Below are 21,663 nucleotides of genomic sequence, written 5' to 3'. Positions count from 1 at the left end.
TGTTGATTGAATTGTTTGACACAATGATATGGTTATAAATGGCTTCTGCTAAATGTCACATATAGAATTTATTTACCACTTTGCGACGCACGTGTTTGAAGCAAACTTTTGACGTCTCCTTCGCTTTTAAAGATAGTTTAGAAAAGAAAGCTGTTGTTGTGACGAAAAATGTCCAAAAGCAAGAAAAATCTCGGATTTAAAACTTTAATTATCCTTTGACTTAAATATCGGTAATTAATTAGGAAGACGTTTTTAAAGTCGTTTGAGTGACACACGTGTTTCAAGCCTAGTTTTACGTCTCAACTTTTTCATTTACGATGGTCAAGAAAAAAAAGAAAACTGTCATTATGAAGAAATCTATCCAAAAGGTTGGCTCGATTGAGAGTAGCCCTTCAATGTAATGACTACACATGAAACGAGGGATCAATTTCATGTGATAAAAGCTTTTGTTTTGTTGTAAAAAAAACTTCTTAGTACGAAAGGGAACATCAGTATTTTTCTTTTAAAGAAACTTTCCCTACGAACTATACTGGTATTATATAATGAAAACATGTCCAATAATTTTGTTATATTCCAGGACGTATATCTTCTTTATTATTAAAAGTATAGTGGCCCAATCAATTACTAAAGTTGTTTAAAATACAATGAATAGTTTTCCTTTTTAAATTAAAAAATCTGTTGTTTTAAAGTATTTTTTTAGTGTTTATTCATTAACAAGTAAACTCTAAAATAAGTTTGAGAGCATAATCATAGACACAATGGGCAAAACCATCTTATTTAAGGGGGGGGGGGGGGTAGAAAAAAATATAAATTTTAAACAAAAAATATAGTTATGTTATTTGGCGAAAAAAATAATAATGTGGCGAAAAATATATTGTTTTGGCGAAAGAGGTGGCGAAAAAAATAATAGACCCAGGGGAAACCCTGCATATTCGGGAATATGTCACATTTGGTACTTATCAGAAAGACGACCCAGATGTTAAACAACAATCTTATTAAGGCAACAGTAGTATACCGCTGTTCAAACCTCATAAATCCAGGGACAAAAACAAATTCGGGGTAACAAATTAAAGCCGAGGGAAACGCTTTAAATATAAGGGGAGAACAACTACACAACACCGAAACGGACCAAGCATCAGACAAAATACCACGAGAATAACAAATATAACATTAAAACCAAATACATGAATTAGGGATAGCCAAGTACCGTGCCACGTCTTATCTTAATATCTCAAAAATAAGAGAAAAAAGGTGGACAAATGTAATTATTTAGTTAAGACACCGCCACATTGTACGGATCAAAATTGTATAACAAAAAAGATGTTGTATGATGGCGATTGGAATAAATCTCCACAGTAGACCAAATAACACACAAAAAGCAACTATAGGTCACATTACGGCTTTCAACAATGAACAAACCCATACTGCAAAGGCTGCTCCAAAAAGTTCAAACGAGAAAATTAGCAGCCTAATTTATGTACAGGCACCTACATACAGAACGTGGCGGGTTTAAACATGTTGGTGTCCATAAAAGTGTCACTTGTTATGTTTATTCCTCATAATATTTATCAAAGGTACCAGGATTATAATTTAACACGCCAGACGCGCGTTTCGCCCACATACGACATAAGTGACGCTCAAAACAAAACAAGTACAAAGTTGAAGAGCATTGAGCATCCTAAAATATAAAAGAAAATTGTACCAAGTACGGCTAAGGTAATCATAATTCTATTGGAGCAGTTTCTGCGTTAGGAGCACACTCCTGTAAATGAAATCAGCACAGTGTGAACATGCACCGGTATAACGTATACATTGAAATGTGTAATAACCATATGACGGAGCAGAGGGTTTAAGCTTCACAATATTCCATACAAACAACGAAACATTACCGGCTCATCTGCAAGTTCCACTAAAGAATTGTCCTTTAAATTGACCAACATTCTGTCCGCAGTGAAAGAGAGTCTTCAGTAATACTGTGAAACTGTTTACTCGCGTAGTGGTATTAACCATATTTGGATTATTAAAAATTCTAGAAAACTTCTAGATTAGTTTAAATCTCAGTCTTTTTCTGAAATTAGTTCCATCAATACTTTTGATTTTTCAACCGTGTATACCACCATATTCCGCGGAACCCAGTGTCTCGCCTACATTTGCTGTAAATCGCAGGCTCAACAAAAATGGAAAAAAAAAATCAATAACAATATTCCTCTTGATACTATCTTATGATTGTAAGAAGCGTCTGTCCAAGTTTGGTAAACATCTAGGATAGTGAATGAGTCTAATAATTGTTTTGAAAACTTCAACTGCAGACTGTATGTTATATTAACTGGAAGAAAATATAAGTCCATTTAAAAGTAAAATACAGAAAAAATGGAGTTGTCTTTTTACAAAATTTACTTCTGGATACTATCTTATGATCATAAAAAGGCTACTGTCCAAGTGTGGTACAAACCCAGGATAGTTTAAGAAAGTTATTAAAATTTTAAAAACTTTAACCACAGAGTGAATGTTATGCTTCCCCACACCCCACAGAAAAACTTAGTCCATTTAAAAGTAAAATACAGAAATAATGGATTTATTTTTTTTACAAAATTTACTTCTTGATACTTTCTTATGATCATAAACAAGCTTCTGTCCAAGTTTGGTACAAACACAGGATAGTTTAACAAAGTTATTAAAATTGTAAAAACTTTAACCACATAGTGAATGTTATGTTTCCCCGCAGAAAAAGCTAAGTCCATTTATAAGTAAAATACGGAAAAAAATGAATAATATTTTTACAAAATTTACTTCTGGATACTATCGTATAATAATAAACAAGCTTCTGTCCAAGTTTGGTAGAAATCCAGTATAGTTTAAGAAAATCATTAAAATTTCAAAAACTTTAACCACAGAGTGAAAATTTGTGGACGCTGCCGGCGACGACACCGACGACGACGAGTGTAGGATCGCTTAGTCTCGCTTTTTTTTTTACTAAAGTCGAAGGCTCGACAAAAATGGTAGCATACGCTATAAATTTATTTCCTTGAGATATCATTAGGCATATTTTGTAAGTAGTGAACAAGATGGTAAAACATGCTACACCGAGGAACAAGTGATTAGTATGCTTGAGTTTCTTATCGACAACATATTTGTTGAATTTGGAGGTATACTTTTTCAACAAATTGTCGGCATTCCTATAAAAACAAACTGTAAGCCTCTCCTTGTCGACCTCTGCTTATTTTTTAAATGAATCGGAGTTCCTTCATACACTTGTCAAAAACAAGAATATTAAAGAAGCCAAATTATATAATTTCACTTTCATAAACATTAATGTTGTTCTTTCCATTATCAATTCGAACTTTTTCTGATTGGGTTCCATTAATATATCCCACAGAACTAGAAATTAAAGAATCAACAGTCACGGCTTCCTTCTCCTCATTTCTAGAATTATACCAAGACTTTGTTGATAAATATACAGTATCAACTTCACAAATAATACATGATGGTCTTGATATATAGATTATGCGTACTGATGTTGTTTATCATCTAAACTACGTGGTATATTTTTTACCAGGACTAAACATAGTATATACGCCAGACGCGCGTTTCGTCTACAAAAGACTCATCAGTGACGCTCGAATCCAAAAAAGTTTAAAAGGCCAAATAAAGTACGAAGTTGAAGAGCATTGAGGACAAAACTGCTATCCACTTGACGTGGCTCGGTACTTATACATACCGTCAATGTGTTTGTATTATCTTTCTTTTTTGCTGGTGTGTTTTGTATATGCGACTTTTTGTGTTTCTTTGGTTCTGATAACGAGACTCTGTCCTTTTAAATACCTCATCATTTATTGTTCTATTATATGTTATTTTGTTAATGTTCTATTATAAATTTAATAATTTTTAAGACGAAAAACGATTCAATTGTTGGATTATTAAAATTATTATAAATTCTACAGAACTTATATATGGATTCTTTCGGTCTGTTTCTAAAATTAATTCTAACTTAAATTTTCGTGTTTTAATCCTGCATACCACCATTCCCCATGAGCAATTATAATTGTTTTGAATATACATTGAATGACATACTTCTTCCTATGTGACGTTTACATTACCTGACGCGCGAAACAATGAATGTGGTTTTTTTTTAATTTGATAGTTGCTTAATACTCAATGAACATATTCTATTTGAATACGAAATTACATTCCAACCAAAGATGAAAGTAAAACCTTTGCAATCTGGAGTAATTAAAATTGTTTACTTGATCAGGTAAGAGTAACACAAATACTGATGATATACGCAAAAGCATATTAACTGATTCACAATGTGAATGTGAATGTAAATTAAACGCTCAAATCTTTGACTCTTAAAATAATTTTTCAAATGAATCTACAAAATATAAATGATCTAGATAAAACAAATTTCAAAAGTGTACCAGAATTTTACCAAGAATTATTTAAAACTTGGATTTGTGTTAAAGGGGGTGGGTCATCATACCCATATGACTTTCTCCAAATAAGAAAACAATTTAAATAGGAGAATAATTTTATCAGACTAAATGGAAAATGTTTATTTTTTGAAGAGTGGATAAACAACTATTTTTTTTCATAAATGATATCAAAGAGGATAGAGGTCAAATTTTAGAAACATATATACTTTCTAAACTAAAAAACAGCATTAGATCAGGCAGATATATTGCATTAAAAAAGCAATGTCACATCGTTGGCGTACCACGATATATCAAGACAATTAAAATAAAACAAAATTTAATATTCATAAAACTATAAATAGTCTAAAAACCATGCTTCACAAAGAAATAAATTATAAAAATGAGTACAAAATAAATTTATAACATTATTATAAACGAAAACAAACCAGACAAGCCAATGAGAGTTATAATGTGGGAAATATTGTTTACCAAAAACCTTTACTTTAAACTAGAAAATTGTTTTGACTTTCTTTTTTTACCTGACAATAAAATCAGTTCTTAATATGGAAAATCTTAGAGTAGGATATAAAATAAATGATAAAGCTTACTGTGTAATTAACTTCCTTTTGACTGTAATATTGTTTTTAAACTACTAGTGCGGTGACAGAAGTGTAAAAAGTCGTCTAGATCGCGAGTTTAATCTCCCCATATAACACACGGCTAAAAATGGTCTTAACTTAAAGACATATATGTCTTCTTTAGTTTTTGCCCTGTCGTCAGAATTTCGTACGGTCACATTTTTCTAAAAAGTCGTTTTAATGACTAGTAGTATATTGGAGAGTTTCAACCCCCCTTTTTCAAAATGAAAAATTGTGTATGTTTGCTTGCATTTAACTGAAATAGTTTTTCCCTGAAGCTATTTTCATATATCAAAATATTTTTTTAGTATTTTATTTTCTTATAATCTATAAAATTTGCGAAATTTAGACTGTTGAAAATTGAGGTAATTTTGATTGCAAATTCAGACACAAACTTTAGTTTATTCTTCATAGTAGTAATAAAAATTATCCCATAATATTTTAAGCATATAGTGTTTCATATAATTGATCAGTGATAAAATTTTCAGAACCAAAATATGAAAAAAACCTTAAGAAATCAATGGAAAAAGAATGGAATAAAAAAATTCAATTTCAACACGGAACTTAATCACTTGCCTTCCGTCACATTTTGTGCATTAGTCAATAATTTGCTCTCAACTGATATATGATATTACTACCTTTTCGCTATTATATACACATATTTGCACTGATGTATGCTACATTCTTTGTTTGTATGTGTATATATTAATGTTTTTTTTGTTATAAAACATTAAATATACTTTGTCAGAAAAGTCGAATTGTAAAATCAAAATAATTGACGGATAGTTTCGGTAAATATTCCGTGATATGTCAAGTCCGTTGCAAATTGCTCCATTAAGTCAAAAGAAAAGACAAAAGTTGTTTAATTTTATGCAGTGCTTAATATACAAAGAAAAGAAAAAAATGGACTGACATTTTGAGTCAATTTACCAGTATAGGAAAGTCGATTTTTGTATCTGCATTGAATAAAAGATTGGAGGAGGTGACCATCAAGATGTTTTATGCGAAAGCTGTTAATTTATAGAAATCCGTGCAGGCTGTTTATAATTGTTCATGCTACAAAAGTTACACAAGTAAACATATTTTTTCCCCCTTTTAGAGAGAGGAAGCTTCTAATCTGATACTTAATGACGACATACAATTATCGGACTGTTGTCCCTCAGTCTCGGGTATGTGTACGCGTTTTAGAATGCAGTCGTTCAACTGGAGCGCTTGTATATTTTGTTGCAACAAAACATTTTAGAAAGATCAAAAACTACTCAAGTTTGAATCAGATGAGCGTATTAAGAATGTTTTAACCGTGTCAGATAAAGTTAAAGTTGAAATAGTTTCCCGTCCAGCTTTTAAACTTCAAGCACTCTGTCAGCATAGTTTGGTTGCATTACAAATTATTTGCTAAAAACGAAAAAAAAAAGCAGATGTATCAGATCACGATACTGCTTTTACTTATTTTATTTTGGCTATTGACAACGATGTAATGGACACAAATAACGGACATATATGTCATTCCGCTGCAAGTATACAATACAAAGGACAGCTCTACAAACTCTACAGAAGTATACCTAACTTCGGAAGAATTGTCTCTTTCTTCTTTAATTCAGTCAATGCCTTCGTCTTTATTGTAATTCATTTTATGGTAACTCGTTGAAACTGCATAGCCAAGACTATTCTCAGAAAATGGGAGCACAGAAATTGCGTAATTGCTTAAGCAATTGTTGCGTCAACCGTTTGTGTGGCCATTGGTTTTCTCCTTTTCATTTAGGATTGGCTTTACAAATGTACCATGAGTTTAGTTCGAAACACCTTGTTGAAATATTTAATGCCAATGGATTTTATGCGTCTTAAAGTAGAGTGCGACGCTATCTTATGTGTTGCCAACCATGAAATTGAGCGAAATCAAGAGTCTCATGCATAATGTTTCCCCATCATCTTTGCAGACAAGAATATGGATGTCATCTTAACCCCATTTTAGATCTCTGTTAAATATTGGATGAATTGAAAGGGATGGTTTAAAGCAAGTATTTCTTTGGGAACAAATGTCTGCGGACTTCCTACAAAACCTTGTCTGTACTTGTAAAGAAAAACTCAAATGACATGTTTGCTTTGAGCAGAACCTTTCATGTGCATTACTGTGGCCATGAGTGAAATGTATAAAACTATTTAAAACATGTCTTGTCACGGTTGGTGAAAATGAAGATGATGGAGCTAACGGTTGATTAGGTATAGAGCTTGTTGAACTGATACACGTGCACGGTTCCAGCCCCCGGGTTTGGAGAGTGTTACCGTGCCCTTAAAAAAGTCAAACCCCGCCACACTTGTTTGTGTCTGTTTCAAGTCACGAGAAGGTAATGCAGTGTTTGTCGTATGTTTCTATATACTATATTTTTTTGTTTCTTATTCATTTTGTACATTAATCAGGTTGAGAGATTTTTCGTTTGTTTTACAATATTCATTTTGTGAATGGAAGACTATGCAGTATAAATTTTACTCATTGTTGAAGCCCGTAAGGGACGTATTGGTAATTTATGTCTCATTTGGAGGGTTGCCTCATTTGCAATCATATCAGATCTTCTTTTTTATATGGAATACTTTTGAAGTTTGTGGCACGTTGCAAGGAAAAAAAGGGGGGATATAGGTACAAAACATATAATGTAATAGATATTAACCAGAGTAAAATACGCAACAACAGATAATACTATATGGAAGCAGTAATAATTGTGAAAAAAACCCAAAAGCAACGAATAGTCTATAATAAAACCTGAAGTATCCGCAATTCAATTTAAGCTCATATTTGACTGTAGTGTTCTATTGCTTTGATTTGATACCTCACCCAATATGATAGTTTAAAAAATAATTTTAATGTATTGTCCTGCATGACACTTAATTTCTACCTGAAATTGAAATTTTTCAAAAGGTTAAGGTGCTCTAAACATTTTATAGGTTGAAAACTTAAATTCTGAAGTTTTGTTTATAAAACGTCGTTTTAGGATTTTTTTGATAAAATAAATCTTAATGATTAAGGTTTATGTACAATAACAAACATTAATAGAGTCAAACCAGTATAGTTTGTATTTATGTAGAGTTTAGAAATATAAAAAAAAATCAAAATTGAAACCCTCCCAAATTTTCACAGATTTTCACATATGACCTTTGACCTCAATTTTAAAAAATTGTGACCATACTAAGTCCTGACGACAGGCATATTATTATAGTACACGATTTCCTCTTTCCGATGATATATTATATAGGTGTGTGTTCGGTGGGGAGATTAAATTTAAAAAAATCTACCTTCAGTCACCGCACTATACAGGCATGTCATATGTGTGATTCGAGGAGAACAAACATAGATTTTATCAAAATATTCAAAGCAGAAAGAAAATATATAGTTGAAAGAAAAACAGCAAAATAATGATAAAAACCCTCAACTACATAAACAATAATAAATATCCCTGAAGTCACATTACGTGAGCATGTCCGGTGACTATAATGTACTTTAACATACAAAACACATGTTTAATAAAAAAAAAACATATATTATTTAAGATTGTGAAATGAACACTTTTTTGTCTTTTTATTTTATTTTTCTCCTATTCTATTTTATTTTTGACAACTTTGTGTTGTATATTCTGATGTTGTGTATAGTCAACAATTCATGTTTACCTAGTTTATAGTAAACTTATGATACCTTAACGTTCAATAAGTGGCTTCTTTGCTTGATTAAAAACATCAGGAATCCTATCTTCAACTTTAAAATAAAAAAAGTTGTCTTTGTATTGTATTGCCGTCGATATTCAAATTTTCTCAACTAAATTTGTCAAAATCAAAGATGATGATGGCAAACACGACGCACGATTTAATATTAAAAACCATTATCGGATGGAAGTGAAATTCTCCGGTAAACATGAAATCATTTAAATATTCCATATTAGTATTATTTTAGTAGGTTTCTTTATATAAATTGGATTTTAAATAAAAAAGTTTATTCCATATTTATAAACCTTTAGTAGGTTTATCTATATGAATTGGGTTTTGAATAAATAAGCATATTCACCTGCGGAAAAAGGATATTCACCGCGCAAAACTTCGCGTGCTTTTTCGTTTACAATTTTGGTAAAAAAAAATGATTTACAATTGCTTTTGGTAAATATTTTCTATTATATTCATTTCATTCAAAATATAGAATAAAACATTTACTGTCTTTTGTTTCGGTAAATATGTGGCCGTTGGCCTCAGTGAATATCAGTTTTTCAAAAGTCAATAAAACCACACATTTACCTTTTCAAAAGACAGTAATTGTATAATATTCACCTGAGATAGTGTTATTCACCGCGCTAAACGTCACGGGCTTTTACATGCAACGTTATGGTAAAATGTTTCATGTAAAATTGTTTTGGTATATGTTTGACATTAAATACATTTTCTTCTGACGGAATATGAAATAACACAATTACTGTCTTTTGTTTTGTTAAATATGTGATTTATTGACTTTTGAAAAACTGATATTTGGCTTTTTTTATTTTGTCCTTATTTGAGTGTCACTAATGAGTCTCTTCTAGTCGAAACGCACGCCGGCTCAAATACAAAATTTCAATACTCGTATCTATGATGAACCTATTTAAAAGATTTGAAGGAGAGACAATCGTCACTTTTTACGGACGACCTCAGGATTTGGTTGATATTATAGAATATCCGTCTCGGATATGTTCCTTATTCCGTAAATAAAGTGCCGTTCCCTTTTCACGAATTTGATCTACGAATAAGACTACTAACCCCTTATTTTTAACAGTTTTTTCTTATGTGTCTGGTTTTTTTTGTGTGCACACATTGATGTCAATATAATGGAAGTTGATTTGACTGGTATACAAGTGAGAGGATTAGCCAACTTGGAAACCGGGCTCAAACCAACATTTGCAACATACAAACATGCCTGTATCAAGTCAGGAACATGACATTTGATATCCATTCATTTGATATGCTTGAATTTTTGATTTTGTAATTTGATAAGGGTTCTTGCGTTCTGATTTTTCGTCGGAGTTCAGTATTTTTGTGATTTTACCTTCTACCTGAAACAATCATTGTCTCACTTGACGTTAGCTTCTTTTTCATTATATTCTCCACATAAAATGGTATTGCCATGACTTATGGATGTAAGAAAGTCTTCAAAAATGAACATATACGGTGTACTGAATACATCATTTGTGATTAACAGAGATCATAGTCAGAAGTCATCTTTTATATGTCACATCATATTAAGGTGCTACTGTTTCAGGTGATCTGCTGTTTATGAAAAGCCGAAATCAAATATATATCAAAGGGTTAAAAATGTATATAATGAACAGAAAATGGGGAAACACTTAAGAATATCATAAGCCAAGTTAATATGAAAATCAGGATGATAAGCACAAGGCCATTTAGTGGTTATACACTTCCACATCCAAAGAAAAATATTCAACCGTAAAATGTTGTACGGAAAGAAACGGAGGAAGAGAAAACACAACTGAAATAGTCGTGTCCTCTGTCATTTTTTAAATGAAAAAAATAAAAAAGCAATTAAATAGTAGAAATTGTATATATTGTTAGTTTCTTAAACATATGTGTTATGCTTAGCTGTTTAATTTCTTATTTAAGTTCATTAAATAACAGAAATATAGCAATATATATTACGGACGAGTTTCGTGCGAATCTGTCTGTATGACGGATACGAACCAACGTACCTTTGAAGTCCACAAATAAATCTATGTATAATGTTTTCCCGTTTGAATGGTTTTACACTAGTAATTTTGGGGCCCTTTATAGCTTGTTGTTCGGTGTGAGCCAAGGCTCCGTGTTGAAGGCCGTACTTTAACCTATAATGGTTTAATCTTTAAATTGTTATTTGGATGGAGAGTTGTCTCATTGGCACTCACACCACATCTTCCTATATCTATATAATGTATTTTTATAGGCACTGAACAGTTCCAACCATGGATAGAGTCTTTAAGAACAACTTTAGCAGTAAAGATAGTGTGTATCGGTGTAATTGCAGGTAAAATAGTTTTTATATAATGTTTATCATTTAGAATTAATGGAACAAATAACGATATTTGTTTTAAGTGTGCACTTTTTTGTAGAATCGCATCGAAATCTAAAAGGATATACTAACTGAGTGATGTGCCTATATAATGCACTATAGCAAAACAGTGTATATAGTTTTCAGAATGACACAAATCGACCACAGTTCTTGTCAATTGTATCCTCATATTTTTCTTCTGTTTATAATTAAAGTTAACAATATAAAACAAGTTACTGTAATTCAAAGAATACGACTGGTATAGAATACGTAAAATCAGTTATAAGACATAAGGTTTTGTCGAAATGTGACTCATCAGTGGCATATTAACTGGTTCAAAATGTTTTAGAACAGTTCTGCTCAAGAACTGCTATGAATAAAATTACTCAAATATGTCATAAAGTTGAACTGTCAGGATCCGTGTTACGGTAGAACTCTCACAATATGTTACAGGGTTAAACTGGTGAAACCAGTTCCAGACAAGAATTTAACGAAACTTTTATAAGGTTGAACTTTCAGGAAATTGCAGTCATTGTCCATTCGTTTGATGTCTTTAATTTTGCCACTTGATTAAGGGCTTTCCTATTAGAACTGTCCTTGGTATTCGGTAATTGTGGTAACTTTATGGTGATGGTTAAATGATGCACGCAGTCTCATGGTACATTTCGTAAATCTACAAACTGCTGTTAATGTATAAAAAAAGAAGATGTGGTATGCTTGCCAATGAGACAACTCTCCACAAAAGACCAAAATGGCATAAACATTCACAACTATAGGTCACTGTACGGCCTTAAACATTGAGCAAAGCCCATACCGCATAGTCAGCTATAAAAGACACTAGGTATTAGGTAAGTTTTCATTCTATTTGCACGAAGTTTATTCATTACCCCTTTAAAACTTCAGTCACACCCTTTTTAAACCAGTTCGCAATGGAAAAGATAAAAGAAGAAGAAAAGTTCCTTTTTTAAACTTTCATTTTTCGACAAAGGTCTTGATGCCGTCAACTTGGTCAATATCCTTTATCATTAATTAGTTCAATTGAAAATACTTCCTTATTTTAAAGGTCAGTCTGCGCAAATCCATTCTTATCCATACATTAAGAACCAATGGCTACTAAAACTTCAATTACAAACTTTTTTGTAAGGATCTAAATATTTTCGACCTCAAGTATAAATGTCCTGGTTCCAAATTATATAATCCAGGTAAATTATATAATACTGGTCTTCTGGTAATTTTAAAATCGATGGAAAAAAAGACATTCTAATGGATCCGTGGAATCATTGCTTTTTACCAGAGAAACATATACACATAATATGTCTCTGTTTTTACCGTTTCACTCAGATGCCACCCTAAAATGGTCCACAGGACGGAGAAGGCATACGGGACCATTTTGCTACCACTTATTTGCCTAATAAATTGCATGTCTTTATTTTTCCATATTTTCATACATTGCCTTTCATTAAAAAATAAGGAAATTTGAAAATAGTAACAAATCTTTATATGAACAGTTTGACAATATGTTGAGAGAAAAAGTGTGCATTTCAGCTACACATATTTGTGTTAATTTCATTGATAATTAACAATAACAATAAAAATAACCTTTAAAACTAAATTTTGCCAAAACGTGTTTGTTTTTATATGGAAAATAAAAACATGTTGAGTGAAAATGATCAGGTTTACTTTTTACAAAGTGCAACAAGAAGGGTAGAGCCTTGAGAAGTTCTAAGTAAGGGGAAAAACTTTTGGGGATTTATTTCAAAGTGATAAATATCATTTACTTACTTGTCTGGAATGATTCGGTTTCAAGTCCACCCTGAATTCCTCTGAAACTAGTGGTGTCCTTTGTCAGACGGAGTACTCTCTCTACTGAAGAGCTATGTTGTTTTGGAGCTGGTCCTCTACCAGTTTTAAATAACTCACTCCTGTGAGTTGTGTAAACAGACTTGACCACTCTTATGGTATTCCCCCACTTTTTTCTTTATTCTGTAGCAGTACGAAGGGCAACCCCAAGCAGATTAACTTTCATAGCTATGTCATCCCGAACTATTTTTGTTAACTGGTTGGTTACTGTATTTTTTAATTTTCCATAAATGATACTGGAGTGTTTTTTCACAAGTAATTGAAAGAGGTCTTCTTCTCCCACAGTGAAGTTGGTCTTTTTCAGTCTTTTTAGTTTGCTTGGATTTGGTTCAGCAGATTCAACCATTGTTTTACAGACAGGATGCTCCAAAACAATGCATGATGGGTAGGTTTTTATTTCATCACTTTATTGATCAGTTGATTAAATTTTAACGCATTGATTTAATTTAAATTCACTGATAATTTAATCGACACGTTAAATATTGATGAACAACAGAAAATACTGTTGATTAAATTTTAATTCATTGATTATTTATTCGATCCGTTAAATATTCTTGAACAACGTTACCTGATGATAGCGTTTCTTTGTTTAAATTGCATATGACGTCATAACATAAATAACGTCACAAATAAAATCCCTAACAACAGAACCAAAATCGGAAACGTTACGATATTTCCGTTTTTTTTAACAAATATTAAAGTTACAAAAAATAATTCATACAGACTTTGTCCTCATTTACAGGTAATGCATGCCTCATATTATGGGGACGTAGTCCCCGATTACGGTAGAAAAAAAATCGGGAAAATTTCCCAATTTTTCATTTGACAAATAAACTTTAAATCGTTAACCTTTTTTTCCGATCTTCTTCTTTTTCCGTTCTGCATCTGCGCACAAATGTTTTCCGGTCTGTCTTGTTTGCATGAGACTTTGAATAAAATGTATATTTATCAACATATCAACAAATATAGAAAGGAATTCAACATTATGAAAATACGTTACCTGATAACAGCGTTTCTTTTTTTACATTGAATATGACGTCATACCTTAAATAACGTCACAACTAAATCCATAACAACAAAACCAATATCGGAAACGTTACGGTACTGATGAATCTTTTGTAGACGATACGCGCGTCTGGCGTTTTTCCTAACTCTGACCCTGAGAAATTTTGTTTTTTGTTTTTAATACACATTTGTACCAAATTAATCATAGCATTAGTAAGGTCAGTCTTTGTAACTGTGCCCTGTGAAGTAAATCATATTTCTGTAAAGTTCATTAAATTCCAAACATCATGATATGATTTGCATAGATAAATTCCTTAAAAAACCAGCTTTAAATTGCCAAAAACTGCAGAGCTGAAAATCAACCCACTAATAGATTGGCAGCATCTTAATCCTTTTTCTTTACCTGCTTTCCTTTCTGTGTGTGTTTTTTTAGTAAAGATATTGTTACCCAATCTTTAGTTTTATATACATGTTCCTCTTGTAGACTCATAGTTTGACTTTTTATTGCCTGTTTTAAATATTTTTTTGTCATGACGTTTCCAGTCTACCTTTGATATTTTCTGCCATCCTGTAAATTGTTTTTTTTTTGTTATTGATATTAAATAGACAAAACAAAACAAAAGCGTTGACAATATAATAATATGTCAGAGAAATATGACATGATTAATCTATTGTTCAATACACACATGATTATTCATACAGTCTTTGTGTAAGCCTTTGTTACAGTTTCTGCACACCGTTTTTTGTTAGATGACGACCGGCAAATCCGTCTCTATCCGAACACACGGAGCAATCCTTATACTTGGCAATTTTCCGCAAGCGCGTTCATTTTGGTCTGCCCAGATAAGTTTGTGCATTCATTTCACGCAGATAATCGCATGAAAGATCTTCTATAATTGATTGTACATACTGTAGTCTACTCTTGACTGGTTGATCAGACATGTTTTTGCAATATTCTCCATTTTTTGTCCTTCCATGAAATATTGAATAATTTTTAAGTGTTTATTGAACTTTCGGAAGCATCTTTCAATCAGTTTAATTGAGGTCTGGAGCTGGCATGGAAGTAACTGTAGTACAAAGGCAGTCCCTTGTTAATTTATGTATCATTTTCATTTTGCTTAGTTTCTTTAGTATTAACATGTTCTGACACGGAATTTGACTTCTTTTCATCAGAGTTTTACTGTGCATATTGTTGTGTGTTTGTTTATTCTTCATTCGCTAGAGGTGTAGGGGAGTGTTCACATTTCACAAAACATGTTTAAACCCGACGCAAGTGTGCGCCTGTGCAAAGCTAGGAGCCTCTGGCCTTTGTTAGTCTTGTATGTTTTTTTTTATTTCAGTTTATATGTTATTGAGTTTAGTCTTGTGTATATTTTGTTTAGGGTCTAATTGAAGCCCGACTCCAAGTGCGGAATTTTCTCACAGTGTTGAAGGCCAATTGGTGACCGTCGGTTGTTTTCTGCTCTTTGATCAAGTTGTGTTGACACATTTCCTATTTCCATTCTCAATTTTATTTAAAAAAAGTCCTTTGCTTTATATTTATGCTCTCCATTTTATGCAAAACCTTTTACAATTTGATTTTCCGGGTCATTGTTGAAGGTCGTACGGTAACGTTTAGTTGTTTACACCGACTTCATTTGGTTTTTGATAGAAATTTGTCAATTGACAAACTTACCACATAACCTTTTAATATAGGTATTGTATATTGTATACCGTATATTGAAGTCATTGCAAGAGGATCATGATCCCTCAAATGATATGCATACGGTCTTATCTCAATAGGGGGCAAGGGGTGTTTCACTAAAAGTGAATTGAAAAATTCGAAAAACAACAGTAACAGGGGTAAAATATTTTCGTTATTATAACAGTTCACAATAATGTCAAGTTTAAGAAACAGAAAGCAATGTATCAATCAATAACAGTAAACGACACATATACCTTCAAAATAGCAGTTAACAAAAGTGAAAAATGCTTCAAACACCTCAACCAAACAATCTCGCACCACCTCTCAAATATCAAATAAAAACAAATTAGCCTCAGCTTTGCTTATATGAAATATCCATCAAGTATATGCTACATCTTGGTATAGTTTCTATCAATTTCACAAATTTCTGCATCAATGATCTTGAATATTTGCCACTTTTAACTTAAATATTAAGACACAGAACCAGGACGTATATGCACAGAACCAGGACCGTTGTACCTAAATCAAATCACCAGCACATCGTCAGGACAAATCCGTTTGACGAATTCGCACGATCTTTGCAATACCAAATATTTCTCGCATGGTACTAATGACGTATTTGAGAAAAATTAAGCAACAGAACGGTTGTTTTTCTGCCGTTCTGATACAATGAAAACAAACCCCATCTTCACAGAGTCAGGACCTATCAGCACCAGTCAGGACCGAATCACCATTACCGAACCTTCTTGTAGGACAGCCTTACCCTCCGAGGATATGCACTCATTTCAGCAATTTTATACTACTCATATAGGCGAGTGACATTCAGACCTAAAACATATTTTTAATGCACCTATCTTACACACAGCTATATCATATATCATTCAAAAGGAAAAAAAGTGTTGATTCCATTTTTTCCCGGTCATAAAAGTGAAATATGGTGCAATTTTTTTTAAATTGGGGTAAAAGGTCATTTGTAAAAAATTGAAAGAATAACACATTGGTAGTATTATTGTCTTATTTGAAGCAGCTGGTAATATAGCTAATTCAAATTTTACTTTACACGATACTATGATAACGTCTCTCTCATTCTTAGTTGTATCTCGTTCATAGTTTGGCGATAATTGACGTAATTTTGCCGTTTTCACTCTGCTAAAAGTAAAAGGTTAATTTTTTTTAAAACGACGTATTATAACAAATATTTGACCTTAATGAATTAAATTAACTTTTTTTTATGGTGTGCCATGCGAAATAAACAAAATATGATGAAATATTTGTAAGTGATAATATGCACTCATTTCAGCAATTTTATACTACGCATACGGAAGCCAAATATTATTGTTTGCATTGACGCAATGTATTATTTTTTATTTTAGTCATATTGGTGGTGATGTACGTTATATATGCTAGTGAGTATATTACATATATTCAAACTTTTAATGTTCTGTTATAAGGCACACATCTGGACTTGCATTGTCTGTTAAAGGTCCTGTGCGGATAAGGGAATATAGATACTTATACTTTTTAATGACCAACGAAACGTATAAGAACAAAAATCAAATAAGACTTACAGAACAAATATTTGATACATAGTCTTGTGCATGTTTTAAGTTTTTTTCCTGTCGATGATTGTCTGGATTGTTTAAAAGATTGACTGAACGTATGTTCTGTTTAATATGTATTATCTTACTTATGTATATCTGTACAAAAATATTATATTTGCCAAAAAGTTCAAGGGCATTGCATCACACATCACTTTTTACATTTAAGTTGTATTTTATATCCTGAAAAGTTAAGTATAACGCCCAACAGATTATTATAAGATATACTTAAACCCACTGCTGTTGGACGAGTAATTAGATATACCAGCAAACAAATTGTAATTAAGATATATTTATGATAAAAAATAGAACTCGATTATCAACTCGATTATCTAAATAAAGCAAAAACTTTACTTATCACTAAAGAAGTTGCTATATTAAAATTCTGAAAAGCGAATGCTAAGTTTATGCTCTAATACTTAATTGTTTTCTCGAGTCGTGATTGTAAAATAATATTTTTACCGATTATTCAGAACAATTGTTTTTTAACCTCTTTTTTCTGCTGGAAATACGAATAAAAAGGGAATATTATACCCTACCCTCTTTTTTATTAGCGTGGCGGTTCTATAGAAAAGAAGGATATTTGGTAATTTGACTGGCGGGAACCGAAAACAAAGTCTTAATTTACAAATGACACGGAACACAGACATTCAAAGGTCATAGTACATTCCATTATTGTGTGATTCAGCAAGATTGTGAACTGTATTTTAATAATCATACACTAGCATGCAAAAACATTTGGGTTATTAAAATAAACACGTTATGCACAGTTTTCTGTTATTACATTTATTTCACTTATGTAATGGATTAAAGTGAGAAACTTATAAGACTAAACACTTTTTCTTTTAAATTTAAACGCTAGTATAACGATGAATTTTTAGTATGAAATACTTTTCTTAACAACAATAGTTTGCTATAGTTACGACCAATGACTTCAAAAATAGTCATTTAATGGAGCTTTATATGTGCCCTTCAAAATCAATAACTGTGATTGAAACGTTTGATACCTTCTAGGTACGGAATTGATCAGAATAGTAACGTTCATAGCATAAAAAAATAACTAGCTTAAAATGCACCATTCTAAATGATTATGATGAAAGCTTTATTCGGTAGGTACAAAAAAAAACTGAATGCCCTTCATTTTAACAAAAACAAAACATATTTTACGGGTTTTTTTTCTGCAGGAATAAGTGTAGACCAGAGAGATTTGAAACATTATAACGACAAAAACATTAAATCAGACAACAATCATGTACCTAACATAAAGATTGAGATTTCGTCAAATGAAGCTTTTCATTCAACAAATGATAACTCGTCGTTGTCAGAATCTGATATACACGTTTTTGGTAAACCTAATAATATTGAACAAAACAGTTTCATTAGTGCTTCTCAACATGGAGATTTATCAATATTTAACAGTCTTATTGAGAAAGGGACTGACATCAACGTTACTAACAAGAATGGATACACACCGATTAGCTGGGCCTGTGTCAGTGGTAACATTGATATAGTAAACTTACTAATAGATAAAGGTTGTGATATACATAAAACTGACAATGATGGTATGACACCTCTAATGACTGCTTGTGATGAAGAATGTCTACCGATAGTAGCCCGTCTTATTGAAAGAGGTGCTGACATTAACACTACAGACAAGGATGGAAACACGCCATTGGCATTGTCCTGTGATAATGGTAACATTGATATAGTAAACTTACTGATAGATAAAGGTTGTGATATAAATAAACCTGGCAATGCTGGAGTGACACCTCTAATGAAAGCTTGTCGTTATGGACATCTGCCGATAATAGTCCGTCTTGTTGAGAGAGGTGCTGACATTAACACTACAGACAAGGATGGAGACACACCATTGTCATTGTTCTGTATGAATGGTTACATTGAAATAGTAAATTTACTGTTAGATAAAGGTTGTGATATACATAAACCTGACAATGATGGAGTGACACCTCTAATGAAAGCTTGTCGTTGTGAACATCTGCCGATAATAGTCCGTCTTATTGATAGAGGTGCTGACATTAACACTACAGACAAGGATGGAGACACACCATTGTCATTGTTCTGTATGAATGGTTACATTGATATAGTAAACTTACTGATAGATAAAGGTTGTGATATACATAAACCTGACAATGATGGAGTGACACCTCTGATGAAAGCGTGTCGTTGTGAACATCTGCCGATAATAGTCCGTATTATTGATAGAGGTGCTGACATTAACACTACAGACAAGGATGGAGACACACCATTGTCATTGTTCTGTATGAATGGTAACATTGATATAGTTAACTTACTGATAGATAAAGGTTGTGATATACATAAACCTGACAATGATGGAGTGACACCTCTAATGAAAGCTTGTCGTTGTGAACATCTGCCGATAATAGTCCGTCTTATTGAGAGAGGTGCTGACATTAACACTACAGACAAGGATGGAGACACACCATTGTCATTGTTCTGTATGAATGGTAACATTGATATAGTAAACTTACTGATAGATAAAGATTGTGATAAACATAAACCTGACAATGATGGAGTGACACCTCTAATGAAAGCTTGTCGTTGTGGACATCTGCCGATAATAGTCCGTCTTATTGAAAGAGGTGCTGACATAAACACTACAGACAAGGATGGAGACACACCATTGTCATTGTATTGTATGAATGGTTACATTTATATAGTAGACTTACTAATAGATAAAGGTTGTAATATAATTAAACCTGACAATGATGGAATGACACCTCTTATGAAAGCTTGTCGTTATGGACATCTGCCGATAATGGTCCGTCTTATTGAGAGAGGTGCTGACATTAACACTACCGACATTGATGGAAACACGTCAGTTTTATTGTCCTGTTATAATGGTAACATTGATATGGTAAACTTACTGATAGATAAAGGTTGTGAAATAGATAAACCTGAGAAGGATGGAATGACGCCTCTAATGAATGCTTGTTATCGCGGACATCTACCGATAGTATCTCGTCTTATTGAGAGAGGTGCTGCCATTAACATTGCCGACAATCATGGAGACACGCCATTGTTATGGTCCAGTTATGATTGTAACATTGATATAGTAAACTTACTGATAGATAAAGGTTGTGAAATAGATAAACCTGACAATGATGGAAAGACACCTGTAATGAATGCTTGTTATCGCGGACATCTACCGGTAGTATCTCGCCTTATTGAGGAGGGTGCTGACATTAACATTACTGACAAGAACGGAAATACGCCATTTTCATTAGCCTCTAACAATGGCAAAATTGATATAGTAAACCTACTGATAGATAAAGGTTATGATATGAATAAAGCTGACAATGTTGGAAAACCAGCTCTTGAGAAAGGTTCTGATAACAAAGATATGGTAAGAGATGAAGGAAGTGATATACCACCACAAGAACAGAATGTGGCAGGTATGTGTCCAACATTACTTTTATTGTGAAATACTTTAAAATCATATTTCTAAATGTATTTAGTCCATATTGATATTGTTATAATTAGGTCTTTCCACTTTTCTGTGGAAAGACCTATTGTTTTTCTTCTGATTATTTTTTTTTTTTTTTTTTTCTTCCGCCTAATTTTGTTCTTGCGATAAATATTTGTTTCGCAATATGTCGCTTAGATATTTTGTATATGATATCGAACAGTTTATGCGCTTTTGAATTTTACCCTGCGTAAACGAATACTTTTCTTTGTAGGAGTTATCTCCCCAAACACTGTTTTTCTTGTTAGCGCAACTCCTTCGCAACCGTAAAATATTATGACAAATTTATTTTACAAAATTGCTCGTTATATCCTTCGCATGATTTGTCCTATTTTGACCAAAGTGATATGAACGCTCCATATGAGAGTTATTTCCCCTTATGCAGTTGATATAAGTGATATGCATTTCTATCTTGTAAACCATAAGTGCTAGAGACCAAGGATCTTTTGATTTGAGGTCCTTGGTCCAAAAAAATAAAAATTAGGTCAAGGTCAAAGGTCAAGGTCATACTCTAATTTTTGAATTTTGCTTCTTTCCACTCATTTTCAGAAACCGTATAAGATATCGACAAATTATTTTTTCTGAATTGTTATTTGCGACATGTCGTAACAAGAAAATTTTGATTACAAGGGTACGTTGAACGTAAAAGGGAGTTTTCTCCTCTTTGGTATTTAAAAATATGCATATGGTGATATAACTCATTAACCAAACATAATTAAGATCTATGGTCTTTTGATTTGAGGTTCTTGGTTAATGACCTTGAAATTGATCTCAAGGTCATAGCTAAATTTGACGTTCTAGATTTTGACCTTTGCTTTTACCAAGTATACATAATAAAGCCATAAGACTTTTGGCAAACAGTATCAAACCATTTAACCTTGAAAAAACAACCGGAAGTGACCTTGTGTAAAC

At 32.4% G+C, this 21,663-nt stretch overlaps 1 protein-coding gene across 1 annotated transcript; it reads left to right on the top strand.

Annotated features, from left to right (window-relative positions):
• The first annotated feature begins 9,888 nt into the window (after positions 1–9,888).
• LOC134696883 (ankyrin repeat and KH domain-containing protein 1-like) lies at positions 9,889–20,709 on the top strand. The gene is made up of 3 exons (XM_063558841.1): positions 9,889–9,979; positions 10,995–11,075; positions 18,431–20,709. The coding sequence occupies exons 1-3, from the start codon at positions 9,889–9,891 to the stop codon at positions 20,707–20,709; spliced, it is 2,451 nt and encodes an 816-aa protein (XP_063414911.1).
• Positions 20,710–21,663: the final 954 nt, after the last annotated feature.

The sequence above is a fragment of the Mytilus trossulus genome, chromosome 14, assembly GCF_036588685.1.
Source record: "Mytilus trossulus isolate FHL-02 chromosome 14, PNRI_Mtr1.1.1.hap1, whole genome shotgun sequence".
Taxonomy (NCBI): Eukaryota; Metazoa; Mollusca; class Bivalvia; order Mytilida; family Mytilidae; genus Mytilus; species Mytilus trossulus.
This window is presented reverse-complemented; position numbering and strand designations above follow the sequence as displayed.